Source organism: Pangasianodon hypophthalmus, chromosome 8 (assembly GCF_027358585.1).
Source record: "Pangasianodon hypophthalmus isolate fPanHyp1 chromosome 8, fPanHyp1.pri, whole genome shotgun sequence".
NCBI classification, from domain to species: Eukaryota; Metazoa; Chordata; class Actinopteri; order Siluriformes; family Pangasiidae; genus Pangasianodon; species Pangasianodon hypophthalmus.
Genome location: NC_069717.1, coordinates 22,850,046 through 22,873,786, shown reverse-complemented (window position 1 = coordinate 22,873,786; position 23,741 = coordinate 22,850,046). Strand labels below are relative to the sequence as shown.

The 23,741-nt window shown below is 38.0% G+C and overlaps 2 protein-coding genes across 3 annotated transcripts; both read left to right on the top strand.

Annotated features, from left to right (window-relative positions):
- The first annotated feature begins 2,208 nt into the window (after positions 1-2,208).
- On the top strand, positions 2,209-8,524 carry kiaa2013 (KIAA2013 ortholog). The gene is made up of 3 exons (XM_026925694.3): positions 2,209-3,898; positions 4,268-5,127; positions 8,312-8,524. The coding sequence occupies exons 1-3, from the start codon at positions 2,911-2,913 to the stop codon at positions 8,348-8,350; spliced, it is 1,887 nt and encodes a 628-aa protein (XP_026781495.1). The 5' UTR covers positions 2,209-2,910; the 3' UTR covers positions 8,351-8,524.
- Positions 8,525-10,752: 2,228 nt separating this feature from the next.
- On the top strand, positions 10,753-17,986 carry LOC113533226 (uncharacterized). Of its 2 annotated transcripts, none has more exons than XM_053235901.1 (8): positions 10,753-11,256; positions 11,521-12,610; positions 13,204-13,338; positions 13,417-13,591; positions 14,224-14,322; positions 15,441-15,532; positions 15,762-15,902; positions 16,804-17,986. In XM_053235901.1, the coding sequence occupies exons 1-8, from the start codon at positions 10,877-10,879 to the stop codon at positions 17,038-17,040; spliced, it is 2,349 nt and encodes a 782-aa protein (XP_053091876.1). In that variant the 5' UTR covers positions 10,753-10,876; the 3' UTR covers positions 17,041-17,986. The 2 variants fall into 2 exon arrangements, with proteins under 2 accessions (XP_053091876.1, XP_026780999.3); XM_026925198.3 differs by having other exon boundaries at positions 10,754-11,256; positions 11,506-12,610.
- Positions 17,987-23,741: the final 5,755 nt, after the last annotated feature.

Here is a 23,741-nt window from a genome sequence, read left to right as displayed (position 1 = left end):
TATCCTGCCTGAGTAGCTTAAATCCTGGTTTACTGTTGCATTTAGTGGTTAATGTAGTCACATTTATGTAGTTCTGTAGTGCAAGTGGGGCCTCATATATTCATCAGCCCTGGGCCATACATTAGCTTAATGAGTCCCTGGCCAGACCCCTGACTTTCACAAGAGAGTCTAGTACTTTTCATGTACTAATCATGGCCAAGAATCACCTACTTCTTGGCAAGAGCCCATTTTATTGACAATGCAAGTGACCAACTATTGACTTTTCCTGGAGCAAGTTGACATTCCCCAGAGTGTCGTGTTTGTTCTCCACTAACTGCTTCAAAAAATTCTAAAAACAGTGTGTTGTGTTCTACACCATCTACAACAGTTCAAGCTTGCTTCAAAAGGCTCTTATCACAGTGTTCAAGAATTTGTTTACCCATTGGAAGCCAATGCACGTACTATATGTATGCATGCACAAAATTGTGGATACCCAGTGATATTGCAACCTTCAAGATTGTGAAGCTTGTGGCCAGAAAAGTGTACAATGAGTATCAGATCCATTGTAAGTGTCCGAGGCTGAGACAAGGCTGTTATTTAGTGAGTTTTTGTCATTAGACAAGCAGTAAACCAATTCATTATTTAATATAAAACTGAATATGTTTTGGTTAACTTGAAGTGGATAAAACTATTGTCAGAATAAAAGTAGATATAGCCCTAATTAGGACAGTGTGTAGATTCTGGACAGACTGTTTCAAGGGGAGGATGAGAGCACGTTCCAATGATAATAAGAAATGTGGATATGAGTAGGGAGTCTCATCATTGGCTTTGGTGGGAAGAGGTTTGACAGTTTATGCAAAAGTGCATAAATTAGTATTATTAGCATTAAACGGAATGGGTCTGTTATGTTTTTTTTAAACAAACTACCTATGACTAAAAACCTATATGTTCATTATACTGATGGTACACCAATAGAATCTGCTCTGCAGTTTCTTGCACATGACACACACGAAACAGCCCATTCAATGCAATTTAACATTAATGTAGCTAACCTTATTCTGCCTCACTTACAATTTGTTCTTTGTTTGTACAAATTGATCTTTTCTCTTATAATAGCTTTAGCTTTCTTTATGAACCTCAACATCTGTCATAATTTTTAAGTGCCACTTTCACAAACCTATTTCTTTACCTATTACTCTAATGCATGCAGGAACCAGACAGATGTTCATTACTACATGCAGTCCATTTTCATTAACAGGTCCTTCCTGTTGGACAGAAACAATGTGATCCTAATTGATGAGGTATCTGAGCACTGCACCTAGGACTCTGTAACTAATACGGTTAGCTCAGCAGTGTACAGCAACTCTTCACCTGATAATTTATTTTGATTTTGAACTTTGGAATAAAAACACCCACATGTTGATTTTTGGTTCCTTGGAAACGACTGTAAACAACTGCTAGAAGGGATATGCCCTGAGGAATTTGTCCGCTGCACCTTCCACATTATTATTGTCTTTCATATTACTTCTGCCTTCTAATGTCCAATATAAGATTATCTGCTTTCAAAGGGGAAATCAGACTGAGGGACTGCTGAACTGAACTCCATACGATTTAAGCCAGAATCACTGATGCATTGGTTACACATCACTCCACAGCTTTAACACTCAGAATATCTATTCTCCCAACAGTTCTTCAGAACTAACTCAGGATTTGTGATTCACCGCAGTTCCTTGGAGACTGACCCAATTAGGTCATGAACAACTTCTATCACCATCAGTGTCCTGTCCTAGTGGTGGATGTGGTCAAGGGGCTGAAAGCAAAAGAAGATGCATTCTGCATACTCACAGCTAGTAGGTGTGCCTGATAAAACCACCAATGAGAGTACATGTTATAGTGCAAATGTGAATCCATGGAGGAAATAGAAAAAGAAAGTATTACTTGGCCATTTTATCATTTTCAAAACAAAACAAAACAAAAACACACGTATAATCTAACACTAAATTAGTCCGTTTGTCTCTAAAGAAAATTCCAGACTGCAAGCAAGAATAATAGCAAACATTTCAAGCGATCCTTTTTGTCGAAAAGTTTATTTTAAGGCTGGATAAAGACACCGGTCCGAGGTCAGATCTCACGAAAACCATACTATTAAAATAAAAGGTGAGCGACAGACAAGGCTGATTTGAGGTCAGTGACTGCAAGCGTTCAGCGACATCGACTCGCGCTTTGAAGCGCGACACTTCCGGTTATGAGTCAGCCTGCTTTACGGCAGTTTAAACAAACCAAAATGTCAAGTTTGGTGGGTTGAGGAAACAGCTAGCTGACATGGTGCTTAAAATGGAGTTTCCGTGGATTTACGTGAGGAAGAAAATTGGATAAAGGCAAAGAATCGTAAGATAATTAGCGGTAAATTGGGAGCTACGCGAGATTTTTAAGGTTATCTCGAACAGACAACGTTAGCTATAAAGCTAGCTGCATAAGTAATGTCCAAGTCAGTCAGCTGACTCATAAGCGCGCAAGCCAGATAGTAAAGTTTTAAGTGTTTCAGTGATAAATATTGTAACAGTGAAGTAAAGTGTTGTAGGTTTTACAACGTTTAGTAGTTCAGGACATACAAAAAGCACGTTGTCGAGGCAACACATAGCTTGCTAGCTGAGAAATATGATTTGTTTACTTGGCTGCATAACTGGCTAAGGCTAGACTTATCTGTACTTATTAACTAAGAATAACATGACAAACGGCTTAGTTTATAGGTTCAGATATTGTTGTTGATCAAGTGATTAAAAAAGTAACAGCAAGCTGGTTAATAATTACACTGCCATTCAGGCATTGTGCCACTCCCACTTATTATTCTCAGGAAGTCATTTAATGACTTGGATATAGTGTTTTATATTCTACTGGTTGGTCCATATCTAGAAAAATCAATATCAGCTGATGTGTGATTATTCAAAGGATATCAGATCTAAAACAGAAACCATGTGGCTTCAGCAGCGGTTAAAGGGACTTCCTGGGTTGCTCTCAAGTAGCTGGGCCAGACGTGCTTTGGTTGTCTTGCTCATTTTCCTTATATTTTACTGGAACCTGAGCTCTAATAGGATCTTCAAGTTCCCCAGTTTCTTCCAGGAGGCTGGAGGTGCTGCTGGAGTCTGTCTGCAGACTGATATTAACAGATGGACAGCACAGGTTGAGCGTGGTGAGGGCATCATGAGCACGCCGCAGACGAGAGTCTCAGTACCGTTTGTAACAGGGAACGGACATGTCTTGGTGGATGTGGATTCTAATAAAGTCTGGGTGACGTCGTCCTCTCAGCCGGGTTCGACCCCAGTGCACCTGACGGAATATTCCCCCATAGTACGATGGCAGATAGCTGGAAAGCGCTCTGAGGCTCATGCTAAGATGTTGTGGTACCGGAAAGGCTCTGTGCTCTCGTCCCGGTGTATCCTGCTCGATACGTCCCAGTCCCCTCGGGATTGCGTTATCATTCGAGAGGAACACATCGCCCACCGTAGCCGACCTAATGTCTACATTCAGCGGGTTCATATAAACAACCCAACAGACAAAGCAGTATCAGTCGAGGCGACTGTGGAATCACCATCATTTAGGGGTGTTACAGAGAAGGTGGAAGATAAAGAATTCATGCTGTCCACTGGAAAAGTTCTCACAGAAAAGAAGGAAACAGTGTTGATGGCTGTGGGAACAAAACGATTGAGCATGCGCTTTCAAGTCCCTGCGAAATCTGACCATACTGAAAACATAGTGAGTGTAATTCACACGTCAGAGCCCGTCGAGCCCTCTAAGATGGATGAGACCTTCAGCAAGCTTCGAGATGATGTCAAAAGAGAGATGGTGGAGTTGCTACGAGCAAAACTGGAAGATTTGGTCCAGGAGCACCAGCAGGCATGGGCGGATCTTTTCATATCTGGCAAGTCAACCAAAATATCTAAATGTTTATGGGTTTTTTTTTTTTGTTTTTTTGTGGTCATTTCACTGGGTTTTACAAACCAGATAAAGTATAAGGATATGCATGGATATAAATAAAGATTGTTATTTTTATTACACAGAGTAGTTTGCCTGAGCTATGTACACTCTGTCAGAATATAATTTTTCTTTTTGTGGTTTGAGCCAGTCTAGCATGCGGTGAGAGATCACTGTCTCTAAATATTATGACATTTTTCAACTTTAACATCTCTGTTGTGTCACCGAAAATATTTAAAATATTAGTCCAGTCCACATTGCTGCACAAATACAAAACTACTCCTTCTAAAAGACCCGTTCTGTCTTCTTTTCATAGGTATAGAGATTAGGAAGATCACTGATGCCCACACGCCGTCGAGCCGCACGGTCAACACTACACTGTACTACATCCTCTCCTCCTCCACCGCACCCCTGCTGGAGAGCACACTCAGCACAGAGGAGCGTGATAAGCTCGAGTCAAGCCTGAACTACGCTGATCACTGCTTCAGTGGCCACGCCACCATGCATGCCGAGAACCTGTGGCCCGAGCGTGTGAGCAGCGCTGCTTCTCTCCTGCAGCTAGTTAATCTCTGGACGTTAACCCTCCAAAAACGTGCCTGCAAAGCTCTGGTTTCAGCGGGTGCTCATGGCATGATGCAAGCCGTGACGCTCAGTTTTGGTGGCCTGCAGTTCACAGAGAACCATCTGCAGTTCCAGGCTGAACCGAGCGTCCTGCATAATAGCTATTCGCTGCGTGGATTGCGCTACCACCGTGATCGCATCAGCCTCTCCGTGGTGGCCGACGCAGAGGGTCGGCCCTCGCTGCACGTCTCCGTAAAACCGCAGGATGAAGAGAAGCCGGTGAAGCTGTATGCCTGTGAGGCAGGGTGCATCAACGAACCCGTGGAGCTCACGTCTGAGCCTCGGGGTCACGTTTTCCCCGTTTTAGTGACACAGCCTCTGACGCCGCTGCTCTACATCTCGACAGACCTGAGGCATCTGCAGGATCTGCGCCACACTCTGCACGTCAAGGCCATCCTAGCACACGACGAGCACATGGCCAAGCAGGACCCAGGTCTGCCCTTCCTGTTCTGGTTCAGTGTGGCGTCTCTCGTCGCACTCTTCCACCTCTTCCTCTTCAAGCTCATCTACAACGAGTACTGCGGCCCCGGCGCCAAGCCGCTCTTCAGGAGCAAGGTATAAGTCCATGAAGGATCGCTCATCAACTTTGGGGTGGTGTTAGATCTTCTTTTTTTTTCCCCTTCACTTTCTTTCTACTTCCAAAATCCTTTTGTTCCTGAAATAATGTACTGATCAGAATGGTTGGTGTTGGTAATCTGATTACCAACCCTCAGAAGTTTGTTGGAGAGTAAGGCAACGGTGAAGAATCTCTCTACAATCATCTGCCTGGGTGTTTTCCCACACAAACTCCTGGCTAACTGAAAGCACCAGTGTAATTGTGGCTGGCACTGCTGTGTGAAGTTCTTGAGGATTTTGCTGATAGTTTTCTTTTTTTTCTTTCTTTGATTATTGTTGATGCTATTAATAATTATTTGTGAGTCATAAAGTAACAGAAATATTTATTTTTTTATACAAATGCATCTTAGTTGGCGACATTACAACCGACAAATTCATTTTTGTCACAAACTTTTCATTAAAGTAATGTTCATTTATCCTTTAATTGGAAACAGGCGACTTCTTTCTTTACTCGTGTAGACTATACATTTCACACTTCAGAGAATTGTGAATTAGTCCAATCAAATAGAGTGAGGATTTGAATTTTATTTGATAAGAAATTTGTGCATAAATTCTTCACTGGTGCCTTCAAGTTTTTCTTCTTCCAAGCTGGTATACGGGGTCTCTGTGTGTGCGCTCCACCTTTTTCCTTTGGCTTAGGTGTTAATGTCCTTTTCTGTTTAGACAATTGTTTTTACCACCATACATAAGAACGCAACCTGAAGAGCTCTAACCAAACACCTGCTGCCATCTTACATTACATTACTAATCATAGAGGCAGAAAAGGAAACATGTATTTGCATGGTCACTGGTTAGAATCAGTTTTCATATTCTCATTTTCTTAAACACTTGATGCAAATGAACCCAATGCTTGTATGGTTTAATAGACAAACCATGTCAACCATATGTCTGATTCTAAAACACATGCTAGATTCATATTTCATCATTAGACTGTAAATACATTATGCGTAAACATTCACATATCTCTGAATCAGTTTAATTTGAAGAAAATCTGGACTCCATCAAACCCAAGCCAAGAATTACATTATTCACCGGTGGTACAAACCAATTGGAAGAGAAAAATATCTTTCACTTTGTTGTATCTGTTCTAGTATAGAAATGTGAAACTGCATTAATTGACTTTTTTCTGGAAATTTTATGTGAAAAGGTGAAATTTCAGGGTGAAATTGTTTTTCTTCATTTTTTATGCTTTATTGTTTTGTTTTTTTTCCTTCAGTTTCAGCTTTGGAAATCATTGGGTGCAAAGTTTTTTGTGGTGTTGCATTTGTTTGAGTCTTGATTTGTGTTTTTATATTGACTCACAATGATTAAATTAATGAATCGGAGGTGATGGTCATCTTCATTGTTGTGTCTGATGAGACTGATTTACCCACATAATTGATTATCATGATCTAGGTCTGGGCGAAAAGATATTCAACTTGATATTGTTGGGGGGGGGGGGGGGGGGGGGGGGGGATCAAATTCCCAGTATATTATCCTCATTATACCATATTATTTGAAGTCATTGTTGTGTTATACAAATGTATGATATTCAGGCCCATACCATATATAATAGATAGTGAAAAAATGATTTCTTTATGTCTGTATCACCCAGTCCTAGTAACCACAAGTAGAATTTTCACAAATACACAGTGCACGCTTTGGAAAAAAGGGTTCCTCGGGGTTCTCTGGGTGGTTAATGGTGCAAGCTTTCTAAATGAACTCCACATAGAAGCTGTAAAAGTTCCTCAGAGTGACAAACACAAGAATCCTTAAGGGTGCTGAAGTTAACCTAATTTTCCCTAAGAGTTTAAGATCAAAAAGTCTGATTCCACTATGGATTTTTTCTCTACTTTTATTCCATATTTAGAAAAATGGAGGTGAACATGATATTCAAATAGATTTCAATTCCAAATTAGGATTTCTCATATACATACAGTACATACATACATACACACATACATACACACATACATACATACATATATAAAAACATTTGTCTCAATATGTAGCAAATAGTAAAAGTTTTAGTTTTAGCATTAGTTTTGATACTTCATGCTCTACTATGTGGAATCATGCTGTACTGCAAACTGCTATTGATTTTGTATATTTGTACACTCACCGACCACATTATTAGGAACACCTGCACTCTGCACATTCATGCAATTATTCAATCAGCTAAACATGTGGCAGCAGCACAGTGAACAAAGTCATGCAGATACAGTTTAAGAGCTTCTCTTTCTACAATGTTCACATCATACATCATAATGGGGAAGAATTTGAATGTGGCATGGTTGTTGGTGCCAGACGGGCTGGTTTGAGTATTTCAGAAATTGCTGATCTCCTGGGATTTTCACACACAGTAGTCTCTAGAGTTTACACAGTATGGTGTGAAAAACAAAAAAACATCCAAGGGCCTGAAATGCCTTTTTTTGATGAGAGAGACCAGAGGGAGAATGGCCAGACAAGTTTGAGCTAACAGGAAGAATATGGTAACTCAAATAACCACTCTTTACAGCTGTGTTAGCAGAGAAGCATCTAAGAATGCATGAGGGAGATGTTCTACAGCAGCAGAAGATGACATTAGGTTCCACTCCTTTCAGTCATGAACAGGAATCTGAAGCTAGAGTGGGCACAGACTCACTGAAACTGGACAGCTGAAGACTGAAGAAGAACATCACCTGGCCCTTTTACAGTCTAGAACTGACCAGCTCGGTGTGTTGTGTGTTCTGAGATGCTTTTCTGCTCATGTTTGTAAAGAGTGCTTATTTACTGACACTCACTGAATATTTTTTTTTCTTTTTCGCACCATACTGTGTAAACATCAGAGACTGTTGTGCAGGAAAATCCCAAGAGGTCTGCAGATTCTCAAACCAACCCATCTGGTACCAACAACCATGCCATGGGCAAAGTCAATGAGATCCCATTTTTATCTCTTCTGATGTTTAACATTTCATGAAGCGCTTGACCTGTAGCTGCATGATTGTATGCATTGTGCTGCTGCCACCTGATTGGGTAATTGCCCGAATAAGTAGGTGTACAGCTGTTCCTATCCATGTAGTCCAAATGAATGTTATCTATAGTGCACTGACATGGTGAAAGCCACATTATTTCTGATTCCTACCTGTTGAATGTCTGTCTACAGCATGAGGATGACCCCCATCAGGTAATGAGGGATCTTTAAGATGAAGCCCTTCCTGAAGTCCTGAGGACAATGGGTCAAATTCCATAATCAGTCATTTCTACAACTCAGTCAAACTTTCCAGTGGGATTTATCATTGAATATATATATATATTAATTTAATAATAGAAAACACTATTGTTCATTTTTACAGGAAAAATAGGATTTGGGATTTTATACTTTTATATATATATATATATATATATATATATATATATATATATATATATATATATATACGTATAATGCACAATATAATATAAAAAGAGACATTCGGTATGCATTAAGTGATATAAATGAAGATTACAAAACACAGGGCTAAAATGTTAACTTTTAGTTAAATGCTTATACTTGACTAAAGATAAATGATACATAGAAGGGAACTTCTGTGTAGTTTTAGCCTCACGACTCAAGACTAGATTTGATTCCTTAATATGGTCTCACTTCTGCAAATTCATAACAATCCACGTAACTAGATTTGTGTGAATGGATATAAAGTTAAAGACAGGGCTTGCTGTTCTACATTTTTAATTTCTTCATTTGTCAGATCAAACGAAAACAAACCACACTTCCCTTTGCTCCTATGATTTAATACACATTTGTGGTCATACACTTACTTTGGGTTTATGTGTTGCTTTTTTAATTCGAGCTGACTTATAAGTGAGGCAGAATAAAGCACAGAGCTGTTGCATAATTTTCTGCCAACTGACTAGAGACCACAGTGTTAAAGAAAGAACAGACAGAGCCACAACTAAATATTGAGAGTTGTAGTAAGTGGTAGTAGCTTCTCAGGATTGAAATTAGAATGTGAATTGGTGTATCCTATGCCCAGATAGGATGTACCCTGAAGAAAAGCCACTAGGTGGTAATATTTGGAACCTACTACATACTCCAGACTGTAAGAAGATCAGTGGTACAAGTATAAAATAAGTATTGTTGGACAGAGAAGGACATTTAAATTGAAGAATGCCTGAAATTTAGTGATGATAATTGAATGGAAAAAAGTGTTCCAGAGCTTCTGAGACTTATAACATATGTTTAATGCCTCCTTTTGTCTTTATCTATAGTGATTTATATGATCTTATAAGTTTTTTTTTCATGTGTAATGAATAACATGTGCACAAGTAATGGATACGGACATGACCAGCATAATATAGGTGTAGTGTGTGCTCCTTTAGGGTATCCTAAATCAAGATAAATTTAATTATATTCTGTAGTCTAGGGCTAGCTCATTTTGGCACTAATCACTGACGTGACACTAATTTCTATGGGATCTTTAAAAAATGGTTTAAAAATCTAAATGTAGATTTTGTTAAGTAGACTATAATGTCTGTGAATGCAGATGCAAAAGAATGAAGGCTGTTAATATTTAATAATATCTGTTTTTTGTTTTTCAAATCAGCCATATGGCTTATGCACATTAGACAGGTTCTTTTAAAGGAACCAGGTGAGAGAACTGATTATTATTGAGGTGTGGAGTGGGGTGGGAAACTTTCTAATTTTATATTATGTTCATTTTTATGCATTGAGTTTAGTAGATTTTTAAGTAGATTTTTATGGGTAATACTGGATGTTTTGTTGAAATTTTTGTTTTGAAGGAATAAAGATTTTTTTCTGTTGTGCATCATGTGATTCTTTGCAGCATCATAACAACAAAAATCAGTGTCTCCACAAGGATATCAGTCAAATCTGACAGTTTTGACATTGTGGGATTTGACATTTGTTTGGTCCCCATGAGTTATGCTGTTTTCTTTTTTTTTTTTTTTAATGCCAGTGGAAGGTCCTCACAAGGATAATACAACAAACACGTGTGTGTATAAATGTGTGTGTGGTCATTTAACAACCCAAACCACTGAAAAGTTCTGTGACCATGAAGTTTCAAATTCTTTTTTTTTTTTTTTTTTTTTTTTTTAACTTTATGCCAAAATGACTGATGTAGAAAGATGTAGAGCATTGGAAATTGAATTATAATAACATTATTATTCAGAATTTGTGAGGAAGTCATCAAATCTCAAAGCTTTTTGTATACAAATAGCTTAATTAAAAAATAGCCAGTTATTAGTAGCAATATTTGTTGTCCCCAAAATATGTAAAATACTTAATACACATATACACATAATTTGGTGTGACCTGCAAAACATAAGCAAATGAAAGACTGAAGGCTGTTATTGAAATAATGGAGTCATTTGATGCTCTATAATAATCTCATCCCTGCATGCACATTAACACCTGTCTTTCATTCTAAAAGCAGCTCTAGCTTTTTTTTTACTTAATTGCGGCATAAATGCACAAAATATTCAAAAGCCAACAACTTAATTTGCCAAATTGAAATCAAATCATGCATTTAAAGTTTAAAAATACACTTTTTGTTCAAACTGAAGGCTAAACTGAATGAAAATCCGACTTACTAAACAAGTGACATACCAGAGTAACGCGAAGAGAATTTAAAACACAACTTTAAAACCGGTTTAAACCAGAATCGAAGGATTAACACGGAGCGCGTGAAGCCGCGTGAATCCACCAATCACAATGCAGCATTGTGCAATTATTAGCCTACGTCACCGATTGAGTACCGTTAATGTCCAGCAAAGGAGAGGAAGATGCTCGAATGGGTGTTATAGTGAAGAAAAGGCGATTTATTTCCAAAACTATTGTAAATATCGTCGAAGCTGCCTTTTAAAAGATAAAGAAAGAGCCCAAACTTTTAACAGCCCAGTCCGTGGAACGCAGGAGAGGTGTCTCATGTCATCACTGGAGTCCATGAAGAAGGACTGTTTGGCATCCAGCACCTTGTCCTCGACCTCTTTAAAAGGCACTTTAACCAAAATTCACAGCAGAAAACACGAAGCCCGAGAGAAACTCTTAGCACACAGCCAAGAGGAGACGGAGGAAAACTGTAATACTTACAGGTATCATTTTAATAATTCAGCAAAGTCATTTCAGGAAACACATTACTTGTTGAATGTATTCAGAAGCCCTGCTAATACATATTTTGCAACTCATCTATGCTAAACTGCTTATGTATTAAGTGCATTATGAAATTCTGTTCTATCTACACACTTGTTTTAATATAGCATTGCCATGAAGACTCACTGAGATATATGCATATACTGTATATTATATTATTTTATATTATATTATATTACATTGGTCCACAGTCTGTCTCTCCCCAGTTGCAGTTGCGGCAGTTGGAATCGCACGGTTCGCAGGATCCTGGTTGCCTGCGTCATCTCTTTCCTGGCTCTGTTTTTCTCCGTGGCCATGGACTTCAGTTCCTCCCTGGATCAGTGGCAGATGACTGAGAACTGCCTCACTGAACTGACCTCCTGCAGGATTCAAGCTACACTCCGAATCATTACTGAACTCCAAATGATGAGAAACTCATGCTCATCGAGAGAGAGCAAATATAACGATCAAGAGATTTTCCCAACTCCTGAACTTCTTGAAATGTCAACCATCAGACACACTTGTACAGGTGTGGAAATGGACGGCTTGGGGCAGCCTTGTGGCGCAGAGCTCACCGAGTTTTGTGAGCAGCTTCAGACTGACTTTTCTGGATTTGTTAATGTGATGTGGGGAGATGATCCAACATGCAGCAATGGGACCTGGATTTTCACTCCTGCAATTGAAAAGATATTAGATTTATCGGGCATAAGAGGTGTGCACATTGGTCTTCTGAAGCACAGTGAAGACTGGACAGACATGATCACTCTGAGATTTCTAGTTACTTTCCAAGAGCTGAACCATCAGTGGATCTTGAATGAAAGAGGACCAGACATCCAATATAAATGGTTACAAACTTTAACCACACTGATGGTCCTCCAAGACATATCTGAGAATTTCCAGAGCTGCTGGATGGAGAATGTTGACCAGGAGCTCAACCTGAAAGACTTTTCCCTCTATAACCCTGGTTCTTCTTTGGAAGGAGCCCAAATGTTCATTCTTGCCTTGAGGAACATCCAGAACTGCTTTCTTGCAAGGACCACGTCAGCCCTGAAGCTGAAATCCAGAGATGTCTTATCCAGCATAAGCCTTAAGATCTGCCTGCTCACCATTGCATGTCTCATCTACCCCATTGTACTGCTCTCCTTTAAGCAGATGACGGGGTGGATCCAGGACTACGCACAGACTTTGAAGGAGAAGACAGAAGATTTGAAAAATCAGAGGCAGCTTGCAGAGGATCTCCTTCATCAGATGCTGCCCAAGTCCGTGGCTAAGCAGCTTCGCAAAAACAGACACGTAGAGGCTGAGAGCTATGAGAGTGTAAGCGACAGTTGAATTAGAAAATGGTCACATGTATAGCCAAACCAGGATTTTAACAGGTTAAAGCCAGAAAACGTTAAGAGAAGTGTTTAACACTAGTCATGTACTTTTAACAAATCAAACTGATGTTAGAAAAGCAGTCCATATTCATTAGACATGTTGGCAAGATTAGTGTATACAGAAAGTGCACATGCTCCCATTTTGTTTGTTCTTATTGTTGTAGTAATTGCCTATAATTATGGTATTACATATTCATTAGGAGATAAAACAGCTTATGATGGAGAGGAGCAAATTGTGTGTCTCTCATGGAGGATAAATTTGGCAGATCATGTTCTCTCTTTTATAGCATGTAGGTTCTTCACCTAAATATTTAGTAAATGTCGCATTTACTGAAGACTTTTAGTTGTGGTTTGTATATTATAGTTGGACAGAAAAACAGACAAAACAGTTCATCACAGACGAGTTTTGCATGCTTTTCTTTCCTGTAACTACCTAAGGAAATCAGTTTTCTGTATTTAACTAACTGAAGATGTACATTTGAATTAAACAAGACATTTATACATGGTCAGCACTAATACACAGTTTCATTTCAGGTTACCATTTTCTTCTCAGACATTGTGGGCTTCACTGCCATATCAGCCTCGTGCACACCTCTGCAAGTCGTTGAGATGCTCAACAATCTGTACATGTGCTTTGATACGCGCATTGACTCCTACGATGTCTACAAGGTAACCTGCAGCAAAGAAGTAAACTATAAAGTAAGCTTAAATTGACATAATGTTTCAATGTGGATATTTCTGTAACAGGTGGAGACTATTGGTGATGCCTACATGGTAGTGAGTGGGCTTCCTGAGAGAAATGGGGATAAACATGCTGATGAGATCGCCAAGATGTCTCTAGACCTGGTGGCTGCTGTGAGGCAGGTTCCCATTCCCCACATGCCCAACAAACGTCTTCAGCTTCGAGCAGGGATACACACAGGTGTGCGTTTTTATGTGCTGATTTCTCCATGTGCTTTGTTATTGTAGAACCCTTGTGTTCTGTGCATTTTATAATGTTTGATAGAAATAGAATGATCAAAGACCAAATATATGATATCCTCATAGCAGTCTATTAGCAATATAAGCATTATTTTATGGAAACAGACACAAAATTGCCTGATGTGTGTGCATAGCTTTATGTCTACATTAGAAGAGGGATTGAGTATAATCATTTTAATGTAAATATGAGTTTTAAAATTCATTAGAGAAATTGAGCCAAGGACACAAGATGTTATGGAAACATATTTTTAGTGTTTTAATATTTTATATAGTCACGTTGGCCAGAACAGAACACAAGGGTAATCAAATAAAGAGAGTACTGATGATACCCTTGAACAAAGCCCTTAACTCTCAACTACTCAGTTGTATAAATGAGATAAATGTAAGTTGCTCTGGATAAGGTAGACTGCCGAATTCCGTAAATGTAAATGTTAATATCAATATTGGAAGTCAATTATATTATATGCAAAACTGTAATTACACTATAACAGTTTACGTTTCTTTACCTGAAAGGGTTTTGAGATTTAACTTACAGGGAAAAATGAAAATTCATTTGTGGTCTGTGCGCTACAGGACCATGTGTAGCTGGAATTGTCGGCTACAAGATGCCCAGGTACTGTCTGTTTGGAGACACGGTTAACACAGCCTCCCGAATGGAATCCACCAGCCTGCGTATGTGTCACTTTACACACTATACACACTTACAGTGGCGAGATAATCGGAGACCTTTCGTACTATTAGAGAATAAATTATATATGGTCCAACATCAAGCTCTAAAACTTGGTGTGGAAATAAAGACAGCTTTTGCCCAGAGTTGAAAGGCCTGTCTTCTCACTGCTTTTTGCTGCTGTGATGTTCATGAATATTTTCAGTTACTACATCACCATAGAGACAGACTGCCACTTCAGCAATGATCATGTCATTCTTCATTTTAGTTTGAAGTCATCAGAGCATCTGTTCACTTACTGCTAAACCATGTGCCCTTTTAGCATGCAGTGAATTTAATGAGTTTAACAAAATGAGATACATGTAGCATTTTTTTGTTTAATGAGCATATCTGCACTCATTTATTATATTGTTTGTCTACAAATGGTATTGTTAGTTATTGAAAGGCACATATAGTATATCTATATATTGTAATTTAAAATACCCACATCCTTCCTTTTAAGAAAACCAAGCTATTATAAAAGTACAAAGGACTTGTGAAGGGACATAAATAATAAGTAGAAGTGATTTCTAATTCTAAATATACAGATACAGCAAAATGAATGTGACACTATTAAATGAAGTGCTGACACTATTATTTTAAGATTAAACAGTCTTTCTAAATGTATTGAATTAATTTCTGAAAGCATTGAATCTCATACACAGAGAGCTCTGGAATTTATTACGTTATGTGTGACATGTTCACGCTTAATGTAACAAATTACAATTTGATTTAGCCAACTGATAATTAATATTTAAAAATAAGCTGTTTGGGTAATCCTCGTATAAAATAAAAACCTGAATGTCATGCTGTCCATTTGCTTTATTAAAAAAAAACAATACTCTTATTGGTAATGTATTCACACTCCTAACATAGTAGTATCTTTTAACAATTAACATGTGATATTAAGGTAATTATGCTTTATGCATGATCACAGCTACTGTTTTTAGTGGCTGCTTCAGATAAAGTCAACTGTTTTGATTGATATTAGTGTAGAACTGTAAAAGGAAAAGAATCTGAGTTGTAGCAGAGCTGAAAAAAAAAACTGTGAAGTAAATTGTCCTTTTGTCTATTGTTGTTCCAGCTCAGAAGATCCACGCCAGCTCTGCAACTTACCTGGCTCTGATGAAAGACAACGCATATGAGCTCCAGTTACGGGGAGAGATCGAGGTGAAGGTGAGAATTCATTTTGCAATATACAATGTGCAGGAGTATCGTGTTTAAGATGTGGAGGTTTTGTGTAGTATAGGAAACAGCAGCACAACAACAAACAGTTGTTTAACTTACAAACTCAGGAAACATTTATTAATGCAAAGGTGATCACATACAATTTGTGCCACAGTTGTGTGAAATACCCCTAAAGACTCTTGCGTGCCAAAGCTCAGATTCTGAGATTTATTTTCAGGGGAAAGGAAAAATGAACACCTACTGGTTGATCGGCCACAAAAACTACAGTGTCCAGAATGACAGTCTGGTGTGCCACTGGAACCCGAACCTCTCCAGAAAGAAAAAGACCCCTATAGGGAGTAATGTCTCAGTGGCAAATGTGAGTATAGGTTATTATGAAATATTATGAATGCATTGTTACACGTCATATAAAATATTGCACAAATATAAAATATTGCACAAATCCTGTCCTAATCCAGGTCCTAGTGCAAGTGAGTGTTTCCCCTGTTCCACCAGATTTTCACTAGACTCACTAATGCAGGTGTCCCAAATTTAATAAAACTTGGTGAACATATATATGGTGTAGAAGGGCAAACTACAGTAAGGTCCAAAAAACAAAGTTCAAATCACTGTTTTTATTAAGTTATAAGAATCTCATACAGTTTTGTCAAATTATATTTCCCAAATACTCATTCTTTACTCATACTAGTAAAAAGGGTTTTTATATTACTAAAAGAAGTACTGAAATATGTAGAACATTTGGTAGTAATAATAAGAGTGGTAATAATTGAGGAAATAATAGGTGTTAGTGGGTAGAATGGCCATCTCACAGCTCCAAGGTCCCCATTTTGATCCTGAGCTCGAGTTACTGTCTGTGTGGTGTTTCATGTTCTCCTCAATTCTGCATGGGTTTCCAGCTCCTCCTGTTTCCTTCCACCTCCCAAAAATGTGTGTGTGTGTGTGTGTGTGTGGTGCCCTGAGATGAACTGGTGTCCCATCCAGGGTGTATTCCCACCTCATACCCTGTGTTTCAGGGATAGACTTTGGATCCACTATTACCCTGACCAGGATAAAGCAATTACAGAAGGAAGCAATAATTAAACCTGCATGTTGGGAATGACCGTGTGTTTCAGTACTATTCTTTGTTACTTTGTTTCAGTGCTATAATATAATCTTGGATATTAAGTATCAACCGATATTAAAATTAAATTAGTTCTTTGCTTGAGGACTCTAACTCATTCTGATTTATATATTTTTTTTTCTGTATGTGGAATTTCCAGTCCACTATCACTGTACAGAGCGTGAGTGAAAGAACCACGCCGGTTTCCCAGCCTGAGGCTCTTTACATACCAGAGACATCAGAGGTTACAATGTGTGTATCGGCTCAGGTGGAGAACACTGTGGGCGGCTTCGGGACACTCGGTTCTATGATGGGGGCTCTTCAAGATGAGGAGAACTCCACCAACGCACAAATGTACAGAGAAACCTCACTACCAGGCCTCGTGCCACACTGCTAGACAGAACTGAGAGTTAAACATGACTGTGCATTTTACATGTAGATAAACAGGTTCAGAGAATCTTAGGCTTATATTACTTAGTTACGCTCTCAGTTATTTATGTTCTTAACCATTTAAAAATTCTACTAAAACATAGACTCTCATCTCCTTTATGATATACATGGGCTAAGAAGGGTTAGGGGCCCATGTGGGACTAGGGCATGGTGGCCCATATTGGCCCACCTGTAGCCCCCGAGGCCCCACATGGATTTTTATAGACTCCGTTTGAGTGGCCAAATCAGGGCCCAAAAACCTGCCCATTGCTAATCCATACGGACATGTTGGCTGAGAGTGTAGCAGTCTAATTTATGTTTGAAATAGACATAGGTTTGGATGCAAGTGCACAAAGCAGACAACTCCAAAAGAGCAAATCAGAAGCAAAATTGACAGAAAGGCGAAGTATCAGGAGGTTAACAAACAAATTTGTGTGACTAAGCAGAACTCAATACCGAAAAGGTGTGTATACAAACAAAAGACTGAGTAACACAACTACTGGAATGCTAGGAGCAAGACTTCGCAAAGATACACTGAAAGCCTGGTTTGCTGTTTGGGAACAGGTGAACAAGGTAGCATATCATGTGACAGGGTTTGTAGTTCATTCTTAGGCTGAGGTTGTGTAAAACAGAATTTGTGTTTGGACATGAGTAGCTTTAGCAATTTTGGTTTATGTTATAATTTCTCTTTTTGACTATACTTCATTGTAATTAGGACTGTACAGATGTATGTCTCTTTTCTCTCATTGGTCAGTGTGTATTTTTCCTCTTTACTCTTCTATTTTTAATTTTTCAAATTTTTGGTTTTTGTCTGTCTTTTTATGCTACATGATGGTGAGAGATTGTAGATAGGATTTCATTATGCTGTACATTACAAATAACAATTCATACCTTAGTGTTTAACAAATTAAACACACGGCTCCAATCCTCTGGCAGTCCTGGTTTTCTCTGTGTTATGGCGTTTAATTGCCTCAGTCATTATGGTCTTATGCCACAGGTTCTCAGCGCATATCATCAAAGAGCACCAAATGATCTTCAAGAGGAAAAGTGGATTGTACTCCCATGGATAAATCCCAGCTCTTACACTGAGGGTGATTTGGAAGACATACCCCCTTATTTAGGTGCTATGAAAAGACGGAGGCCTGTGCCCTGAAGGAGCCATTGTATTTTAGTGAGATGAAGGCTGGGGATAATTGCCCGCCTGAAGTACACTCCACTTCACAGCAGGCACATACACAGCCATCTGGCCCGAGCCAAGCGCACCTAAACAGGGGGACTGTTAACTCGTAAATTGAAGAGAAGGTTGTGTTATTAACTAGAGTATATTGTATTTGTATTGCAGAGCTTCCAATACATTGTCAGTGGTTTTAGATTAGATTAGGTTTTAAAAGTTTGACTAATGCCAAAACCAAACAACCTTATAGAATGAAAAACTGAATTTATAGTTAAAAAAAAGGGAAAAAAGTAAGAAAACAAACATAGTAGTGCTTCCCGTTCAAATATATTCCAAGGTAGTGTCATTTACAGAGCTTCTGTACACTAAATATGTTTTTACAAGCTAAAGTCCAGATTTTCATCTTAAAATTGTTATAAAATATATACAGGAGTACTTTGGATTAAAGACAAAGACTAATAAGAAAGAAACGTGTACATTTAGGATATGCACCCATGAAAAAATTCATGTATTCAAGATATCTTGGAAAATATATTACAGTACATTCCAACCAAATAGTTAGCATATATTGACACCAATATATTCCTCTTCTTATGGTGGCTTTTTTGGTGTCCAATACAATAAATGGAGTAATGAGTAAATTTATGCCTAATAAAACTAATATACTGTATTTTAGCATTTGTAAAACAGATTATGCTTGATTTGCATTCCTTCCCTCCCAAATTATTTATTATTACATTTATATTTATTTATATTTATAATATTATATTAAATAATATTAAATTTTCATATTCATGTATGCATGTGTAATGTAACTACCTAAATACAATTTGGTCCCAGTTTCCAGCAAATCCTCTCTCTGTACACTAGGGGACAATGTTGGTTAATACATGTGTTTTATTCTGTGCTGGGGCGGGCAGAAAGACTCTCTGAGGTTTAGCTTTGAACATATTGCAATACCAGGATCAATAATTGTTCTTGCAAAAACTCTCAGTTCATTTCAGAGTATTCAAAATATTTCTTCCTCTTAAGTATGCTTTAAACAATGGCATTATGGCATAATATAGTGAAAGAGAACATGTGCATAGATAGTACATATATTCTAAATTGACTGTAGAAATTTATTAAACTGAGTAATTATGGATCAAACTGAATCTCAGTGAGAATATTTCGAAGTAGTTTACATTGAAAACCTTACAAGTATACCAAGAACTGTACAAAGCAATGGATAGAATAGAATAGAATAGAATAGAATAGAATAATAATCAACATGAATAATAAATATAATGTTAAAAACAATATAAAATTAATAATTAATTAAAAAATAATATGACAGCAATTATTAAATTTACCTAGTAATCTGTGGGAGCATATTTATGCATTTGGGGTTTTATTTGCTGACGTTAGAGTTAACATTAATAAATCTTATACAGGTCAACAGTTACCCTCTGCACCCCATTTTATTAAATGAGGGGCCTGGATGTCAAATGACAAGTACCTCTCTCTCTCTCTCTCTCTCTCTCTCTCTCTCTCTCTCTCTCTGCATGTCAGTCACACTCACTTGTCTGGAGGTGTGGAAACTGCCAGGATCATTATTGGAAATGACTGGCTGCACATTCCAAAAGATAATACAGCTGTCACGGGGACAGGCACCACCTTCTTCCCTTTCCACACCGATACAGTCATTAGAAAACCCAAAATCATAAAGCTAAAAAGTCTAAAAGGTCTAGGTTTGATTATAGACAATTACTCTGGCAACCTTCAGTAAATTAGTCACTGTGGTCATCGATGGTGACACTGCTATCAAGATAAAGAGACAAAAGCATGCTCCCCTTCGGTCAGATGCTACGCATGGATTTCACTGGTTCAGATCCATTTAAATATTCTTAAGAAGAAAATATGACCTTGGATATTACCAGTGTCTTTTTTAAATAAAATAACATTCAAAGCTTCCCCTTGAAACAGACTATAGGACTGAACTGATACAAAGGAGAAGCATGAAATTATCCAAGTATAGTCTTCAAGCTAGAAATGGTTCTATCCTGTAACCCATGCCGTGGCATTTTATCCATGTCTTTTATGTGTGACCATGCTGCATGAAGGTGTCCACCACATTCCACCCCAAAAATGGCAGTGGTGTGGGCCGGACAGCGCCAGTGGCCTTGCCATAAGGTGACAAACATGCAGAGCCAAATATGCAGATCACTCCCTCTGACTCTTATTCATGTTTATTCTGTTCAGCTGAGCTTTGTGTTTGAATGGCACCGCTGGACATTTGGCTAGGTTTCAAAGAAGGCCAGTCATAGTTTATATATCAAAAGAACAATAGACATCCATTAATTATGAACTCACCAGAACACCCTATTTTGTACGCTTGTAAAATCTGTATGAACACAACTAATTGTGAGGGATTGCCATGGAGCTGGGTAAATGAATTTTTTTAAGCTTTTCACCACCTATGTATGCATGGATATGCAGATTATTCTGTACTCTTGTCACAGTAGAATTACAAAAGCACAATGTCGGAGGGTAAGGGAACTTATGTGGTACTAAACACATTTTGCTGCTCCAACATGAGCCACGGTGGGGAGGCTCGAGCCCCACGGTCAGCCATTCATATCTGTCACTGAATTCACGGGGAGCACTAAAGACAGTTTAATGACTCTTAAAGAAGCACTAATGGGTTTATGTAGCATTGGGGTATACAACTGGAGCAACAAACAGGATGTATGATTTATAGAAATGGCAAGGAATGTCACAAAGCGCCCCCCCCCCCCCCCCCTTTTTTTAAACAGAAGTGTGATTCCAAGCTAATCTATATGTCTGATTGTATGTCATTAGACATCATAATAGGTGAAAATAAAAACACCAACCTACATACAAAATATATACACAAATCTGGACATTACCCCTATCTTTACAAACAAACAAGCAGGCAAGCAAGCAAACAAATGAACAAACAAGCAGACAATAAACAAATAAATAAATAGTCATACAAACAAACAAACAAACAAACAGTTACACAAACAGTCATACAAACAAACAAACAAACAAACAGTTACACAAACAAACAAACAGTCATACAAACAAACAAACAAACAAATACTTATACAAACAAACAAAAATAGCTGATTTAAAATGTTACTTCTTACATAGCTGGTAAGTTCAGATATCAAAGGAGTTCACCTGATCAAATAATTTAAGAAAGAAGAAAATTATTTTCTATTTGCTACACAAGTCAGTCGTTATTCACTGAGTGAAATCCCAGACTACTGTTAAAAGATTCTTCAATGGTTCTTTGTTAACTGGTTGTTCCAAGGAAAGGTTCTACATACCTCTGAGGTGCAAATTTTTTCCAAGACTATACTCCAACACCAGGTTTATGACGTACAAAATGTAACTACGAGCAGTGGGGAAAAAGATCTGCTGCCAGACACATGCTACCATATATCATTCTTTCAGAATGCACAATTTCTCTCTTACTCATTTGTAGATATATTTTTTGAAAGCTATAAGGTGACCCCAAAAATAGAACAACACCATTCCCGAATCATTAAAAATCCATGAACATGTTATCTGTCCTTGCTCTTGTGGAGTATTTCCCACATTAACACAGTCTTGTGTGTGGGAATGGAACAGACGTCGCCTCTCAGTTGAATACATTAAACTGTGTTGCTGTTCAGTGTGAAAATAAGATATACCCATCACAGCTTATAATTGACCAAGCAGGTTTAGATTTTCCTGGTACTATCCATATCACAGAAAGTGCTTTGATTAGGTACTTTTGTGATTCTTACAAGTATACTATAAGCTAAAACTGATTATGTTTTGTGTTGTGTTTATATGACCTTCCAAATGGACAATGATAAATAATAAATCACCTCTGTGCTGTTTGCATTGACAAAGGGAACTTTTCCTGGTCCCATTTCCATGACCAAAGTTAAATATAGCCATTACAGAGGCTAAATATATCTAATTAGGTATTAGTTCCGCTAAAATAGTGTTATCTCTACAGCACTCATGTCAGATGGATGCCTTTCAGCAGGCAGGAATGTAGGCAGATGGATAGCGTCTGACCCATGAGTTATGATGTAATTGATGGCACAAAATGTCTCAGGAAGTTTTTGACAATTCTTCTTTTTACAATAGATAGAAACATTGTATAAAGCTGCATGACCTACCTGCCTACAACTTCCATGTGACTCTAACAATTTTTAACATGTCCATTTAAATTCATGGTAATGAAAAATAGCTTCCTATTACCATGAATTGGTAATTACCATGAATTACCATGAACTTTGAACTTGAGTCCAGTCTTCCGGAATTGATGAGAATTTTTTAAAAGAACATATTATGCTCATAATGAATGTGTAATGATGAAATTATTGGGGACTAAATTGTGAGTAAAAGTTTTGGCATCTGCATAATTCCATTAAAACAAAATTATAACAAATTCCCCGAAGCCTTTTGGAAGTACCTGGTAGTGATCTATTTTTTCTCTTCTAATTCTCAAATGAATTGCTTTTCTTGCCAGACTTTTTCCTGGAAAATTCCAAGAACTTAAGAAATAAAATCGAATGCTATGTGCACTTGCTTGTTTATGGGAGCATGCATGCCTGACTACAATATAATTACATTAATTAAATAGATACTGATTTCAGTTACAGAGTTTGAAGATCGTAAACAGGTTGTGATTGCCATTAAATTAGTCATTACACACATGTCATGACTGCCACACTTCAGTAAAACCTAATATATGCTTTTGACAGATGATTAAACATCAACCAGACTTTCCGGGTTGCAATCAGAAAGGACCTTCCTGGATATTTTTAGCTGCAATCTTTAATGATTTCTGAATTGGAAATTAAATGCTAGCATAGTGCTTTGGACGTCAGCTGTCGAGCATTCTTGTTGGGCCTTCACGATAAGACCAACAGTGTCTTCCAGCAGTGTGAGAAGATGCTGATGACATGTTCAAGTCTAAAAAGACACATACAACAGAACATCCTAGCCTTTATCAGCTGTGAGATTCCTCTGAGAGACATAAATATGTGTGAGTAATGCAGAGGGTCAGAGTTCTCATTTTTTAGATTAAGACTTCCACTGCATTTTTTAGTAGTTTGTCAGTTCTCTCCTGAACAACCAACAGGAAGTGCATATTATTTTTAAAAGCAAAGTGTAAAGCAGCTAAAAATTTCATTTCTATAAATCAACTGTAACATATCACTTATATATTCTTGAACTGGAATTCAGATCAGATAATAAATGCACCAATGATTTTCCAGATTGACCTTTTAAAGTTAGATTTGATAAGTACTAAATGTGCAAGCCATATACACTGCATGGCATATCCACTGCATGGCCAGATTTAGTCCCCCTTTGCAGTTATAATAACCTCCACTCTTCTGGAAAGGCTTTCTATTAGATTTTGGAGTGTAGCTGTGGGGATTTGCTTATTCAGCCACAAGAACATCAGTGAGGTCAGGCACTGATGT